Here is a 16,339-nt window from a genome sequence, read left to right on the forward strand (position 1 = left end):
GTTCCTACTGCCTGGGGCGTGGCCGCGAGGCGCGCAGCCTGCCGGGAAATGTAGTTATCGGCTGAGAGCGCCGAACTGGAAGCGCCGAGGCAGGCGCGCGGCGGGCAGGCCTGGGGGGCGGGCCCGTGCGGGCCTCCGAGCCGCCCTCCCCGCCGCGGAGAGGTCACGGCGTGAGGCCGCCGCCGCGATCGCCGCGAGGTCGGAGCGCCGGGCTGCATCATGGCCTACTGCCGGCAGGAAGGTAGGAGGGCGGGCTGCGTGGAGACGGCCTCCGAGGCCCTGCAGGGGACACGCGGTCCGTGCAGCGCCCCCACTGAGGGCGCGGGGCACAAGTTCTCGGGAGGAGGGTGCGGGTTGGCGGCGGGGTCGCCAGCCCCACTTTTCGGATGAGAAAACCGAGGCCCGCGGAGGAGCAAGGCCGTCCCGGGTCGCCGAGAGACTCGAACCTGGACCTCGGAGGGAACAGCACGTGGGGAGACTCGTAAACTAGGCCCGGGGGTTAGGGCGGCACGAGTGCGCTGCCTGAGGCTGGTAACGGGAAATGTGCTGATTACTAATTATGTTGCTACGCCGCTCGCCACACACCACGTGTTCCCGTTTGCACCGCCTCTAACTGTCCCGGAAGGTCGCCCCTCGGTGGGCGCGACGCTGGCGGTGGGAGTGCCGCCGGCGGGCACGGACCAGGCCCTGCGCCAGGAGCCTTGAGTGGCCTGTCTCGCAGCGACTTTACTAAGTCAAGCCCTGCTCTTAACCCAAAGTAAACCAAGACCCCAGAGGTGACTTGCTTGAGCCACGCGGCCGGCTACTCGCGGAGCTGGGGTTGGAGCCCCGCGGTCTGATTCCAGAGCTTCCCCGTCTGGTGCCCAGTGGACTCCAGGGAGCCCTCCGCTGGGAAGACATCCCGCAGAGAAAAACAAAAGTTGGTCCCCGCTTGCCAAAAGTTGGTCCCCGCTTGCGGTCTCTCACCTAGGAAGTCTCCAGGCCGCGGTCCGAGTGTCTCCCCGCGCAACCACGAACTGTCCCTGAGCTGACACCCAAACCCTCCAGGCCCAGTTGTCCAGTCTTGTAAAATGAGAAGTTAGTCTTCATTCATTCCGCAGATATTCATGAAGCACCTTCGCCATGTCAGGTGAGGGGGAGGGAGGATATCTGAGACTATGAAGTTACAGAGAGAAGTGGAACTCCCTGGAAATTCTCTAGTGAATACTCCAGCTCCCTCAGTTATTTCAGGAAATCCTGAGCCCAGAGATGGAGGTGACCTGCCCAAGGTCATGTTTCAATTAGGAGAAGCGTGTCAAGCTTCAGCTCACAACTCAATTTAAAATGCTAAGCCTTTTTGCCAGTGGCCTTCCCTGGTGGTTCAGATGCCAATGCGGGAGACTGGAGTTCGATCCCTGGGTGGGGAAGATCCCCTGGAAGAGGAAAGTGAAAGTGGCTCAGTCCTATCTGACTCTTTGTGACCCCAGGGAGTATACAGTCCATGGAATTCTAATAAATGGCAACCCACTCCAGCGTTCTTGCCTGGAAAATGCCATGGACAGAGCAGCAGTCCATGGGGTTGCAAAACAAAGAGTTGGACACGACTGAGCGACCACGCAACAATTTCCCAGTACCCCATTCTGCCTCTGGAACCCTCCTTCCCTGGGTCGCAAAGCCATAATGCTCAGTGATGTCTCTGAGAAGTAGTTTCCATTGACTGATATTGAACTCTGCCATGAGCAGAAGTCCTCTGCCCTCACCAGTTTGTTAGAGAGTAGGTCTCTAGTTTTTTATTTCATTGTCCTGAGTCTAATGTACTCCTTTATGTAGCAGATTTTTTTTAGTCTTTTGAGTATAATGAGGCTATAATCCTCATTCTTGTGGGTTTCTAGGAGTCACATGTTATCTGGGAAGCAGAGGTAAGTGTTCAGACCCATATCTTTTCCTGGATCAAAGATCTCTTTCTTTCTTTGGGGATAAGAATTAAAAGCACTCACTTTAGGCCTTGCCTAGTTTTTATCTATCCAGGCCACTGTCCCCTCAGTGCCGAACTTCTTGTTTTGCTATCCATGGCTTCTTTATGCTTCCCATGGGACTTAGAGAACTGATCCCAGCTCCTTCCTGATTAAGGCCTATGTGACTGAGGCCTGACCTGGCTCCTGCTGGTCTCTACGCACCAGTCACTGTGCAGCCAGGCTGGCCTCTGGCTATTGCCTTTGCCTGGTGCATCCCTCCCCCAGCTCTTCTCACGGCTGCTTCCTCATCCTTTAAGATTCAATGCAGATGCCACCTCCTCAGTGAGGTCTTCCTTGGCCTGTGCGTCTTCCACATCCTAAACTCTCTGAAATACCTGGTGTATTTTTGTCCTCTTTCGGCTTGTTTGCGTTGCAGCAGGCTGAGAGCATTAGATGGGCCGTGTCCCCGCAGCATTACCCAGTGAACCGGTACACAAGGGAATCACTTGCCCATGCACTTGACTTCAGGGGTCCGCCCCCTGCCTTGGGGTCAGAGGCCGAAGCTGGTCATTCAAGGTGTTAGGCAGCATGGACTCAGGCTGGCTCCCTGGCCCAGGGCCACACTGCTCCTGTCTTTGTTCCCCCTTTTCTAATGCTGGTGCTGCTCTTTCCTGTTCCGTCAGCAAACAGTTACTGAGCACCTGTGATGTGCCAGCCCTGATCACATGGCAGAGGCAGCTGGCACAGGTGGGTAGTCTGCCTTGTGGCCTGGTGGAGGCAGTGGAGGGGGCAGGTTGGATGTTGCAAGAGATGATGTGTTCTAGGGGAAACGAGACCACCCAAACAAGGTTTGATTTTGTTCCCTGTAACCTACTTCATGGTGAGAGCCATCTGTCCTCCATACTCAGCTGGGCCTGGGATCTTCATGTCTGAATTCAGAGTTCATTTCCCCATTCACTTTTCCAACAAATACTGATTACTCACTATGTCTCGGGCACTGTACTAGGCTCTGAGGTACTGCAGTGAATGGAACAGATACATCCTTGCCCCTGAGAGCTGACATTTCAGTCGGGGAGATGGATGGTAAACAGATATGTAATTGTGGGTGAGAGAAGGCGGGTTAAGGGCAATGGGGAGAGATGAAGGAAGATGCCATCTGAGCAGGAGGTCTAAAGTCAGGGAGAGGTGGCTGTGAGGTATCTGAATACGCTCCTGGACGACAGAACGGCCTGGCAGGTCCCCGAGGTAGGCGTGTGCTCAGCGTCTTCGGGTAGAAGCAAGGAGACGCTGAATGGAGGGAGCGGGGGTGGGGGTGGCGTCCTACAGGTGAGGGATGCGGGTCTTTCTGGATGGACTTGAAGGCAGAGCCCGCCGGGCGGATGAGGGAGGTGGAGAGAAGGACGGCAGTCAGTGTGACTGCATAGAGTACAGCTGCGGATCCGGGCGTCGGCGTGTCTCTCCGCTCTGTGCTTCCTCTGTCCTCAGCCAGCCCTGAGCTCCTGCTTTCAGAGCCTCCGGCGCCCTGACTCCCAGTCCTGCCAGGCTCTGGCTGGGGACTGCCCCTTCTGGGGACTCTGCGGGCACCTTTCTTCAGTCTTTCAGGGAAGAGCACGGCTCTACCCGTTTTCCCACTTCCAATCCTTACTGACATCTCCAGCCCCGTTCGCTCTTCACAGAGATGTTTGTCATTTGATGCCGCTGAAAGAGTTACTGTGTTTTGAGCAGAATTCCAGGTGCAAGTAGAAACCCAGTTCACCTCCTTGTTTTCCCGATGTCTCTTGATCCTTGCCCGAACCAGGGAGAGAAGTGGGCTGAGCTGGGAGGTGCCTGAGCGCACACAGCTGTTGTGTGCTTATGCCCCGATTTGAACCCCAGTCTTGAGCCTCTGGGATGCTGATGGCACCAGGAGCCAGAGCCTCCCAAACTGGCCCTACCTCTCCCGCGCAGGGCCGCGCTCGCGCTCTTCCTGCAGATGGTGTCGAGCCCTGACTGTCAACTGGTCTGTTCAGCCAGCATGGCCATCGAGCACCGGGGCTGGAGATATAAGATAAGTCACTGCCCAGGCTTGGACCCCTTGGCTCTGGGCCTAACACCAGCCTCCGCACTGGGCTGGGCCTGGCTGAGATCTTGGTAAACAAAACTGTCAGAGCGGAGCTGAGCAGTCGTGTCAGCTCATGTCTTCTGCTTAGCACAGCACTTCTGTGGACTGCTTTCGAGTGTTCTGAACTCTGGCCGGAATGACCGAGGTCTTTAGGTTCTTCAGCGTGCCCTGGCTGCCTGGCCTCAGGCCGTGTGGGACAAGCCGTCTTCTCTGAGGTCAAGTGTGGGGTGCTGGAGCGGGCCGTGGGCCTGTGTGTGTGGAGTGTCAGCCGTCATTGCTGTCACCCGCCTCTGAAATGGTGTACCGCCCCGCACCTTCCCTCTGTCTTCGCACTGCCCTCTCCTGCACGCCTCTCTGAGCTCCATACGGTCACCCTGGCGCTCTTCGCAAGCCTCTGCCGGAGGAGCCTGGCGGGCGGAGTGTCATCTGAGGGCGCCTGCTGGCAGGTCCCTCGGGGCCTGGACGAGGTGCTCCCAGGCCACGGGAATGAACAAAGCTGTGGAGCCATGGGAGTTCAGAGCAGGGCAAGACCGCCTGTTAGACATCATCAGACTCGGGGGCTGAGAGCAGCTGCAGTTGAGGGGTTGGGGCGTCTCGTCTCCACCGAGGATGCGCAGTGGCACCAAGACGTGCTGTCTCCCTCTCCCCACTCCAGCCACAGGCTCACGGTGTGCTGGTGCCGCTGGACTGTCCCCCAGGTCGGCAGCGGGTCCCCGGGGGAGCGCATCAGGGTTTCAGAGGGGACAAGCTTCACACAAGGCTTCCGTGGCTGCTTGGGTTCAGGCTGAGCCACAGCTCCTGGTGAAACATGGCTCCCTCTGTTCTCCAAACTCTAGGGAAGGATCGAATCATATTTGTGACCAAAGAAGACCATGAGACTCCAAGCAACGCAGAGCTGGTGGCCGACGACCCCAATGATCCATACGAGGAGCATGGTGAGCGTGGGGGCCGGGGTCGGAGGGTGGTAGTCCGATGTTCCTGGCCGCAGCTGGGTGTTCACCTCGGCCAGCACTGCTCCCAGGACACGAGTGCGTCTCCCTCAGGTGGGAGGGGCTGTGCGCTGACCAGGCCATCAGGCCAAACCTAGGAGTTGCTTCTGAGTTTTGAACAGTTTTCCACTTTGACAAAATGGAGGAGCCTCAGTGCTCTGACACGCCCAGCGCCCCTTGGACACCATCCAGCCTCGCTTTTTCCAGTCCTCGCACTGTGCTGAGAGCAGCTGAGGAACAGGAGGGGCTTGAAGGGAGGGCGTGGGGGGTCCTGACCGTCCATGTGGAAGGGGGAGGCCAGGACTCCTCCTTCAAGCCTTTGGACTAAACAATTTCCCCTGTGTAGTCCTGAGCACAGGCACGGCCACAGCCCTAAGGGGTGGCTTAGCACATCCAGTGGAGCTGCACCTGGAGAAAGTCGTCCATGGTGACTTCTCTTCAGCTGAGCCGAGAACGCTCGGTGGGTTTCTGCCGGGAGTTTAAACCCCATCCCGAGGGGGAAGCAGGGCCACCAGCCGGTGCCAGCCAGGCAGCAGTTTGTCTTACCATTATTCCTGTGAGGCCCAGCCTTGGGTTTGCTTTTTATGAAACCTGTCTCACTTCCTTGCCCATCTTCCCGTCCCAGGACTGATCCTGCCAAACGGAGACATCAACTGGAACTGCCCGTGCCTTGGGGGGATGGCCAGTGGCCCGTGCGGAGAACAGTTCAAGGCGGCCTTTTCCTGCTTCCACTACAGCAAGGAGGATGTCAAGGGGTCGGACTGTGTGGACCAGTTCCGGGCCATGCAGGAGTGCATGCAGAAGTACCCAGACCTGTACCCCCAGGAGGAGGAGGAGGAGGAGGAGGAGCAGCCAGCAGACCCCTTACCGGAAGCTGCCTCCGAGGCCAGCGCAACCAAAGAGGCGGCGGCGTCGAGCTAATGACGGCCGGGGCCCTGGGCTCCAGCCGCCTTCAGAGCCCAGATGAACCTCTCCAAGAAAGTGTCTTTTCCCTCCGTTGTTCTGTGCACTGTAATGTACAAAATAAGTTATTGTGCTGATCAGGGGTCTTGGCCCCTTGCCGTATTTACACTGAAAGATGGGGTTGTGTGTATGTGTGTCTCACATGAACCTGTCGGTGAATGTAGCTGCCACTTTTGAGTTCGCAGATTGTCCTGAATTTTGCCACTTGGAAATAACGTGCTGAATCATCTCAGCAACCAGAAGTCTCTGTCTGGGAGGGACTCTTGTGAGTGAGCTGATTTGTTTTGACTCTTTGTGTTCCTTTTAGTAGATTTTATACCCAGTTGGAAAGTGAAATAGAAACAAAACGTTTTCCCTTCAAATGCTGGGGTGGGGCCATTCCTTGTAAGCAGAGGTGAGTTGATCAGACCTCGAGTATTTGAGGAGGCGCTATGCTTCATTTCCGGTTCCTTCTGGTTTCCAGTTTTGCCTTGAGCTCCAGGTTTTCTGCAGTTAGAAAGCAGAGCTTTGGACCCTCTGAGTGAATCCCTTTGTAAGTGAAAAGAAAGGCTGATTTTTGATGTTCTTATTATTCCCAAAGCTCTGCTCTGGGACCGTGTTCACACTGGTTCTGTCTCAGCCTGTCCAGATGCAGTGCTCCTGAGAGGTGGGGACCTAATCATTACCAGAGTGGGAGGCAAGAGAGGACACAGTGTCAATTAAAAGGAAAACATGGTTTTTACCTGATTGTGAGTGTGTCCTCTGTTTTTACTAATTAAAAATATTTCTGATACAAGGAAATAGGAATTGTGAAAAACTCAATTGAAATTCTCTGAAGATACCGGTAGATCAGTTTGAGTCAAGTTTTCTGTGTTACATTCAAACAAAGCTCAGGTGATTTTGTCTGTGAGCAGATGCTGTCACATGGGCATTGCTGTCAACGTTTCTGTTGTATTTGTCAGAACTAAGTCACAGCCCACAGTGCCCAAGGGACATGGAGACACAGCACAGGAGGCTGCCTCTGACACCAGAGAGTAAGCCTGCAGGCCCAGCTCCGGGCGAGGGCACGGAAGCTGGAATGGCCAGGTTTGGAAGCCTTGACACCTGGAGAAGCCCTGGGACTTCTTTGAACTGCAGGCAGAGCCTTGCGCGTTTAACAGACATACCGGAAACATTTTGACCAAGACGTCACTGATCTGTGACCATGTCTTGGATCCCATGCATTCCATGCATTCAGGGAACCTCTACGGTCCATGTCCTAGGGACATGGGAAGGTGACCCATCTTGTCCCTAGCTGCATGAAGATACAGTCCAGCCAGGGGTCAGCATTTACTTAAAAGCAGAAAAGTAAGGAGAAAGGCAGATCCCCGGGGCTAGGACAAAATGGCCAGCAGACGGACCTGACCTCACCTTCTCTCATGAAAACACCAAGATCACAAAGAACCGCTGAACAACCTTCGACGAAAAAGGATGGTCTATGTCCAGAGAAAACGGAGCCACTACGAGACGCGAGGGAGGGGTGCGCTCACAACATAATCGAGCAGCACACCCACTGAGTAGGTGACCTACAGACGCAAAGAACATATTGCAGAGGTTCTCCCACAGGAGTCAGAGTTCTGAGAGCCTGGGGGTCTGGCAGTGGGAGGAGGAGCCCCAAGAACATTTGGCTTTGAGGGCCCTAAATCCCATGGACAGAGGAGCCTGATGGGCTGCAGTCCATGGGGTCGCTGAGGGTCGGACACGACTGAGTGACTTCACTTTCACTTTTCACTTTCATGCATTGGAGAAGGAAATGGCAACCCACTCCAGTGTTCTTGCCTGGAGGATCCCAGGGACGGGGGAGCCTGGTGGGCTGCAGTCTATGGGGTCGCACAGAGTCGGACATGACTGAAGTGACTTAGCAGCAGCAGCAGGGCTTGATCACAGGAACTCCATAGGACTGGAGGTAACAGATGCCACTCTTGGAGGGCACACACAAATCTGGTGCACACTGGGACCTGGGGGAAAAAACTGACTTCGTAGGAGCCTGGGCCAGACCTACCTGCTGGTCCCGGAGGGTCTTCTGGGAGGTGGGAGGTGGTGTGGCTCACTGCAGGGACAAGGACATTAGTGACACAGGTATTGGGGAGTACTCACTGGTGTGAGCTGCCCTGGAGATTTTGGCGCTGAGACCTAACCCCACCCATCAGACCTTAGGCTCAAGTGCTGGGTGGCCTCAGGCCAAACAACCAACAGAGTGGGATCACAGCCGCACCCGGCAGCAGACAGATGCTTAAAGTCTTCCTGAGCCCTCAGCCACCTCTAAACGATCCTTGACGTGACCCTGTCCACCAGGGGGTCAAGACCCTGCTCTACCCACCAGTGGGCAAGCACCAGTCCCTCCCACCAGGAAGACTGCACAAGCCTCACTGACTAGCCTCACCCACCAGAGGGCAGACACGAGCAAGGGGAGCTACTGTCTTGCTGCTGCAGCATGGAGAACGCAAATAAGGCGGCGGAGGAATAGGTGTCAGGTGAGAACAAGATAAAACCCCAGAAGAACGGCTAAAAAAGGGCTGATAGGCAATCTACCTGAAAGAGAATTCAGAGTAATGATAGTAAAGATGATCTAAGATCTCACAAAAAGAATGGAAGCACAGACTAAGAAGATACATGAAATGTTTAACAATGAGCTAGAAGATTTAAAGAACAAACAATTGAACAATAACTGCAATGAAAAATACAGGAGCAGGAATCAATAGAACTAATGAGGCAGCAGAATGGATAAGTGAGCTGGAAGACAATAATGGAAATCACTGCTATGGAACAGAATAAAAAAATGACAGTTTAAGAGCCCTCTGGGACAACATTAAACGTACCAGTGTTCACATTATAGGGGTCCCAGAAGAAGAAGAGAGAGAGAACCTGAGAAAAAACTCAAAACAAAAAAAAAAAACCTCAAAACAGATAATAGCTAGAAACTTCCCTAACTGGGAAAGGAAATATTAGGGGAAGGAAATAGTCACCCAAGTCCAGGAAGTACAGATAATCCCAGGCAGGATAAACCTAAGGAGGAACACTCCAAGACACATAGTAATCAATTGCTATTAATAAAAATTAACGACAAAGAGAAAAATATTAAAAGCAACAAAGGAGAAAGAACATACAAGAGAATACCTATCAGGTTAACAACTGGTTTTTCAGCAGAAACTCAGGATAGAAGGGAGTGTTGTTGTTTACTTGCTCAGTTGTGTCCAATTTTGTGTGACCCCATGGACTGTAGCCGCCAGGCTCCTCTGTCCATGGGATTCTCCAGGCAAGAATACTGGAGTGGGTTGCCATTTCCTTCTCCAGGGGATCTTCCTGGCCCAGGGATCAAAACCCCATCTCCTGCATTGGCAGGCAGATTCTTTTTTGCTGCTGCTGCTAAGCCGCTTCAGTCGTGTCCGACTCTGTGCAACCCCATAGACAGCAGCCCACCAGGCTCCCCTGTCCCTGGGACTCTCCAGGCAAGAACACTGGAGTGGGTTGCCATTTCTTTCTCCAATGCATGAAAGTGAAAAGTGAAAGTGAAGTCGCTCAGTCGTGTCCGACTCTTCGAGACCCCATGGACTGCAGCCCACCAGGCTCCTCTGTCCATGGGATTTTCCAGGCAAGAGGACTGGAGTGGGGTGCCATTGCCTTCTCCTCTTTCCCGCTGAGCTACCAGGGAAATCCAATAGAAGGGAGTGGCATAATATATTTAAAGTGATGAAAGGGAAAAACCTACAACCAAGAATACTCTACCCAATAAAACTCCTGTTCAGATTTGATAGAGAAATCAAAAGTTTATACAGAAAAGCAAAAGCTAAGAGAACTCAGCAACAGCAAACCAGCTTTACAACAACTGGTTTCTGGAGAACGGCAGCTCAAGACCAGCTCACTTGGAGGTGCCAGTTGCCCAGTGGTTTGTGTCGGTTTTATTTTGTGACGTAGGCAAGTACCCCAGCCAGGCTTTTTAGCAGGACACTGGATTTTAAGTCCTCAGGAAGTTATGTGACTGCACACATCTTAACTTAGTAATATTTTAGTAACCCGTATTGTCTCACATGATTAGAAACTATAGACCTCATGTAAAATAAAAGGTTCCTCACTGACCTGGAAGAACCAAAGAAAAGTCATGCGTGCCTGGATGGTTTCACCAATAACTTTCATGATCCGCTGGGTGTGAAGAGCTGCTGGAAGACAGCTGTCAGGGGGCTAAGCAGACAGACTTCCTCCTTTGCTCATCTGAACAGCAGAGAAAGGGGACACTCAGTTCATCGAAACAGGGCAGGAAGAAAACAGAGCCGGGGCCCCCATGAATTGGTACCTGAATCATTCTACTTTCCTACACGTCTGAAACTTTCCATGGAAAAAGTTAGAAAGGCATAGGCTAAGCAACACTGTTTAACCATGCTGGTGCAGGTTCAGGGCCACATTGCTCCATCCCACACGGTGGCTGCCTGAGCTCAGCTATAATTAACACTCCAAGCTTCAAATCAAGGCTGATGGGAAAGTTGTTTAAAAAGATACTGATCGGGTTGACGTCCCTTTAGTCCCCATTCCTGCCCTCTGCGTCTTCAGATATAATTTAGGCTCTCTTTCCAATCTACCTTTTTATGATATGTTTGGAATTTTTTTTGGCTGTGCTGGGTCTTCATCGCTGCACATGGGCTTTCTCTAGCTGCGGCAAGCGGGGGCTACTCTTTGCTGTGGCGCGAGGGCTTCTTGTCGTGGAGGCTTCTCTCGTTGCGGAGCACAGGCTCAAGGCACACAGGCTCTGGCAGGTCAGCGCGTGGGCTCAGTGGTTTGCAGGGCCGGGGCTCTGGAGAGGTGGCTCAGTAGTTGTGACACACGGGCTTAGTTGCTCCGTGGTATGCGGGATCTTCCCAGACCAGGGATCGATTGGCAAGCAGCTCTTAACCACTGGACCACCAGGGAAGTCCCTAAAAAGCTGTGGAAAAATAAACATAACATAAAGTTTGTCATTTTAACCTTTTTCAAGCCTGTGGCATTAAATCCATTCACATTGTGTAGCCAACATCATTATTCATCTCCAGGACCGTTTCATTTTCCCAAACTGAAACCCTGTCCCCATTAAACACCAGCTCCTCTCCTTGCCCCTCCCACTGTCTGTGACTATGACTTTGACTCCTCTAGGGACCTCACATGAGTGGGGTCAAACGTAATGTTTGTCTTTCTGTGACTGGCTTATCTCACTTGGCATGATGTCCTCCAGGTCCATCCACGTTGTCGCATGGACATTTGGGCTGCTCCCGCCTTTTGGCTTCTGTGAATAGTGGTGCTGTGACATGGCTGTACACCTTCCAATGTATTTTTAACACATCTGTCACCAATACTACATTTTAAAAAATTTGACACTAACACACTAGACACAATCAATGTCTTATAGCCAACTTTTGTCATTCACATTATTTCTAAAGTGTGTGTACTGCTAGGTCATTTTGAGTAACATATGGCATTCTTCGGGTCTTCTCTGGTGGCTCAGTTGGTAAAGAATCTGCCTGCAGTGCAGGAGACCTGGGTTCAATTCCAGGGTCGGGAAGATCCCCTTGGGAAGGATATGGCAACCCGCTCCAGGATTCTGGCCTGGGAAATCCCATGGACAGAGTAGCCTGGTGGGCTACAGCCCGTGGGGCCGTAAAGAGTGGAATATGGCTGAGTGACTAACACTCTGACTTTTGATGGCATTCTTATAACATAAGGTAAGTATATCTTATCAAAATCTTAATATATCTCTTAAACTTTTATGCATTTATTCTCTCGATGGCTTTAGATGGTTTCTAACTTATTTCTGACCTGTTGAAGGTCATGCTGGTGGGGACACCTTTGTACAGCCTCTCTGTGCACAGATGCCTCTCCAGAGACAGAACTACTCAGTTGTAGAATGGACACACTCCCATTTTATTTGATTTTCTGAATTTCCCTATAAAGTCGCTCTGTCAATTTATATGGTCAGATATTTGGAACCAAGAAGGGAGGAGTCTCCATTATGATGACACCATTATGGTGACTCCCCCTTATCTGAAATTTCACTTTTTGCTTTTAGTTACCACTGTCAATCTCAGTCCAAAAATATTACATTAAAAAATTCCAGAAATAAAAAACTCATTCTTAAGTTTTAAGTTGTGCACAGTTCTGAATAGCATGATGAAATTTTGCACCATCCTGTTCCCTTCTGCCCAGAACGTGAATCATTCCTTTGCCCAGCACATCCATGCTGGCTACCTAGCAGTCTCCATTATCAGATCCACGGTATCACAATGTTTGTGTTCAAGTAACCCTTAGATCAGAGAAGGTGACGGCACCCCACTCCAGTCCTCTTCCCTGGAAAATCCCATGGACGGAGGAGCCTGGTAGGCTGCAGTCCATGGGGTCGCGAAGAGTTGGACACGACTGAGCGACTTCACTTTCACTTTTCACTTTCATGCATTGGAGAAGGAAATGGCAACCCACTCCAGTGTTCTTACCTGAAGAATCCCAGGGACGGGGGAGCCTGGTGGGCTGCCGTCTATGGGGTCGCACAGAGTCAAACACGACTGAAACAACTTAGCAGCAGCAGCAGCAGCAGCAGCAGCAGCTACCCTTATATAATACTTAACAATGTCCCCAAAGTGCAAGAGTACTGATACTCTGGCAAATTGGATATTCTCTTACTATGTCTAATTTATAAATTTAACATCTTCATAGTTATGTTTGTATAGGAAAAAGCATAGTATAGGTAGGGAATAGTACCATTCATGGTTTGAGGCATCCACTGGGGGTCTTGGCATATATCTTTCCCCACCCACTTAAAACTGGGACTACTGAGTCATTTTCTTCTCCTTCAAAATCACTTAATGGAAAATATGCTTAATTTGCCGATTTATATACCCCAAATTTGAAATCTGTGATCATTCAATGACTGGATTAAAATTCTACTTAACTAATATTTTGGGATAAAAGTTCTCAATGAGAACATCATCACTTAAAATTTGGGAGGAAGGAACAGTGAAAAATCCTTTAGAAGATAAACTATTATTGAGCAAGAGATAAAATAAGCTTGTCTAAACTATGATAAATTTTCTTATTTATTACAGAAAATTCAGTGAGACTACAACAAAGAAATTTCTTATTTCTAGAGGCTTTAATAAATTTAATGTAATGAAATCTTTTAAAATAGTATCTGGAGTTAAACTCAATATCCTCTCCTCCATGATTATAAGTTAGTAAAGAATAACTCTAAAGTTAACAGATCACCTAAGAGAAGACGCTGTATGTATGTATGCTCAGTCACCCAGTCATGTCTGACTCTTTGCAACCCCATGAACTGTAGCCCACCAGGCTCCTCTGTCCATGGGGTTTTACAGGCAAGAATACTGGAGTGGAGTGCCCTTCCCTTCTCCAGGGAATCTTCCCAACCCAGGGATCGAACCTGAGTCTCTTGCATCTCCTGCATTGGCAGGAGGATTTTTTTACCACTAGCACCAGCTGGGAAGCCCCAGATATCAAGGAAAAATTTCCCCAGGACATATAAAGTGTAGTTAGATAAATGGACCCCTGTACTTACCTATGATCATATCCCTATGCTGAGCCATGAAAAACACCACGCTTTATTTTATCCACAAATTTAAACTTAATCTGCCATTTTAGCATCTCCTTACATCCTGGAATGTTTAAAAAAAGCTTAATATGTACCTGGCCTAAGTTTAAAAAAATATCTACGTGGTAGTGAAAAGGCTTTCCCAGTAACTCAATCGGTAAAGAATCTGCCTGCAGTGCTGGAAACCCAGGTTTGATTCCATGGTCAGGAAGATCCCCTGGAGAAGGCAATGGCAACCCACTCCAGTATTCTTGCCTGGAAAATCTCATGGACAGAAAAGCCTGGTGGGCTACAGTCCAAGGGGTTCCAAAGAGTTGGACATGACTTAGCAACTAAACCAGTGAAAAGGAAGGTGAAATCATTCTAATATAGAGTAGCCAAAAACATTTTATGAGAATGCAATGTCAGTTTCATGGAAATACATTCTATACAGAAAATCAGATTACATTAATAGCATTTTTAATATTCAGGTTTCTCTCTGAACTTGTGAATTACCAAAACAGGATATGAAAAGTTTTAAGTCGTAGAAATGAATGTAAGCCTAGGAATTCCTGGCTTTTTGAGATGGTTTTACTTATGTAAGCCTTTATTCAAGAAGAGTCACTCATCTAAGACAAGCTTCACTAAATACTAATGCTATCAAAGTTCAAAGACATTCTGTGGTGCATTTAGAGATAAACACCTATGTCCAGGTTCTGATTCAGTGAAAGTCAGAATTCAGGATGCCTCCTCTGCTTCCTCTTCCATTTAGATTTTCCAAATCTGAAAAATCAAGAGAGACTCAGCTGGATCTCTCTGTGTTGAGGCTGCCGGGTGTGCTTATATGGAAAGATGGCTTTAGCTCATCTCTTCACAGACCGGTAATCTTGCTGTTGCATCAAAAGTCTGACAGTACCTGTCATGTCACAGGGAAAGAGGGAGTCCCCAAAGTAAAAGACGTCTTTTATCCTCAGAAAATGATAAAGAAGTAACATGTGGATGAAAACTTTTTTGTGTATAGTTCTCAGTTTCCAAGGCCATATGAATCTGGGTTTTTTATCAGGTGCCAATCATGGAATATTCTCCAGTAAGTGATTTTAGACCCTGAGGCATCGCAAGGTGCGTGGACAGCTGCAAAGGGAGTGAGCAGTGCTGGCTGCTACCACCCAGCAGAGCAATCCCAGCCCCAGACTCCAGGCGGATTCCACGGAGGCACAGCCTCCATGAAGCATTGTTGCTGAAAGGGTTTGCTGCTGCTAAGTCACTTCAGTCATGTCCGACTCTGTGCGACCCCATGGACGGCAGCCTACCAGGCTCCTCCATCCATGGGATTTTCCAGGCAAGAGTACTGGAGTAGGGTGCCATTGCCTTCTCCGGCTGAAAGGGTTTAACTTGATCCAATTAAGGGTTTAGCTAGAGCTTTAATTGTTTTACCTTCTTCCAGAAGATAAAGGAGGTTGATTATGGTAATTAGCTGATATATTCTCATTATTAAAGAGAAAAACCATTATAGAAACTACATCAGCCAACTTTGTTCTTTGAAAGAAATTCACCAGCTCCTGGAGACTCCAAATTAGCCCACAGTGGGTATGACAACACTGGATGCCAGTCACCCGAGACTCTCCCTACCAGCATAGTCGCAGCATAAGACAGCATCTTTACTTCCCTGGTGGCTCAGCTGGTAAGGAATCCGCCTGCAATGCAGGAGACCTGGGTTCGATCCCTGGGTTGGGAAGATTTCCTGGAGAAGGGACAGGCTACCCAGTCCAGTATTCTGGCCTGGAGAAGTCCATGGACTGTATAGTGCATGGGGTCACAACGAGTCGGACACGACTGAGCGACTTTCACTTACCTGTTAACACTGGCAAAAAAACGTAAGGGAAGCTAGTGGCTAGTCCACCTCCCCAGGTAGTGCAGCGGTGAAGAGCCCTCCTGCCAATGCAGAGACTCGGGTTCCATTCCATGGTCAGGAAGATCCCCTGGAGGAAGAAATGGCAACCCACTCCAGTATTGTTGCCTGGGAAATCCTATGGACAGAGGATTCTGGCGAGCTACATACAGTCCATGGGGCTGCAAAGAGACAGACACTGAAAGTGAAAGTGAAGTCACTCAGTCGTGTCTGACTCTTTGCAACCCCATGGACTATAGCCTACCAGGCTCCTCTCCTCCATCCATGGGATTTTCCAGGCAAGAGTGCTGGAGTGGATTGCCATTTCCTTCTCTAGGGGATCTTCCCGACCCAGGAATCAAACCCAGGTCTCCTGCATTGGAGGCAGATGCTTTACTGTCTGAGCCACCAGGGAAGCCAGACAGACACTACTTAGACTAAAACTAGAGTGTAAACTGTAAAAATGGATTTGGTTGACCTGATGATTGGAAAGGACCAGCAAGACCTCAAAGGGAAACTAAAAGGAAGGCAGAGTTTGTGCAGGTAACCAAGGCTCTATACAGTCACCTGTGTTCACTGGGCAAGAGCTGGTCCTCAAGTTGTGTGTGACCAAGCCGGGAATTCTCCTAAATCTGCTATATTTAATATATGTTATCTTTTATTGAGATATAATTGACATATAACATTAGGTTGCACTTCCCTGGTGGCTCAGTGGTTAAGAATATGCCTGCAGTGAAGGAGCAGTGAAGTGTGTCTCCTGTCCAGGAGACACAGGTTCAATCCCTGGGTCAGGAAAATCCCCAGGAGGAGGGCATGGCAACACACTCCTGTGTTGTTGCCTGAAGAATCCCATGGAGAGAGGAGTCTGGTGGGCTACAGTCCATGGGGTCGCAAAGAGCTGGA

At 50.3% G+C, this 16,339-nt stretch overlaps 1 protein-coding gene across 2 annotated transcripts; it reads left to right on the top strand.

The window, feature by feature from the left end:
- The first annotated feature begins 60 nt into the window (after nt 1-60).
- Nucleotides 61-6,708, top strand: CHCHD4 (coiled-coil-helix-coiled-coil-helix domain containing 4). Of its 2 annotated transcripts, none has more exons than XM_070776983.1 (3): nt 61-241; nt 4,872-4,970; nt 5,650-6,708. In XM_070776983.1, exons 1-3 carry the CDS (start codon nt 220-222, stop codon nt 5,943-5,945), a joined length of 417 nt encoding a protein of 138 aa, XP_070633084.1. In that variant the 5' UTR covers nt 61-219; the 3' UTR covers nt 5,946-6,708. The 2 variants fall into 2 exon arrangements, with proteins under 2 accessions (XP_070633084.1, XP_019840602.2); XM_019985043.2 differs by lacking the exon at nt 61-241 and adding an exon at nt 330-1,129.
- Nucleotides 6,709-16,339: the final 9,631 nt, after the last annotated feature.

Source organism: Bos indicus, chromosome 22 (assembly GCF_029378745.1).
Source record: "Bos indicus isolate NIAB-ARS_2022 breed Sahiwal x Tharparkar chromosome 22, NIAB-ARS_B.indTharparkar_mat_pri_1.0, whole genome shotgun sequence".
Lineage (NCBI taxonomy): Eukaryota > Metazoa > Chordata > Mammalia > Artiodactyla > Bovidae > Bos > Bos indicus.

Coding starts and splice junctions, on each gene's coding strand:
- CHCHD4 (XM_070776983.1), top strand. CDS start 220: ATGGCCTACTGCCGGCAGGAAG. Junction 242..4,871: donor GGCCTACTGCCGGCAGGAAG/GTAGGAGGGCGG, acceptor TCCAAACTCTAG/GGAAGGATCGAATCATATTT. Junction 4,971..5,649: donor TGATCCATACGAGGAGCATG/GTGAGCGTGGGG, acceptor TTCCCGTCCCAG/GACTGATCCTGCCAAACGGA.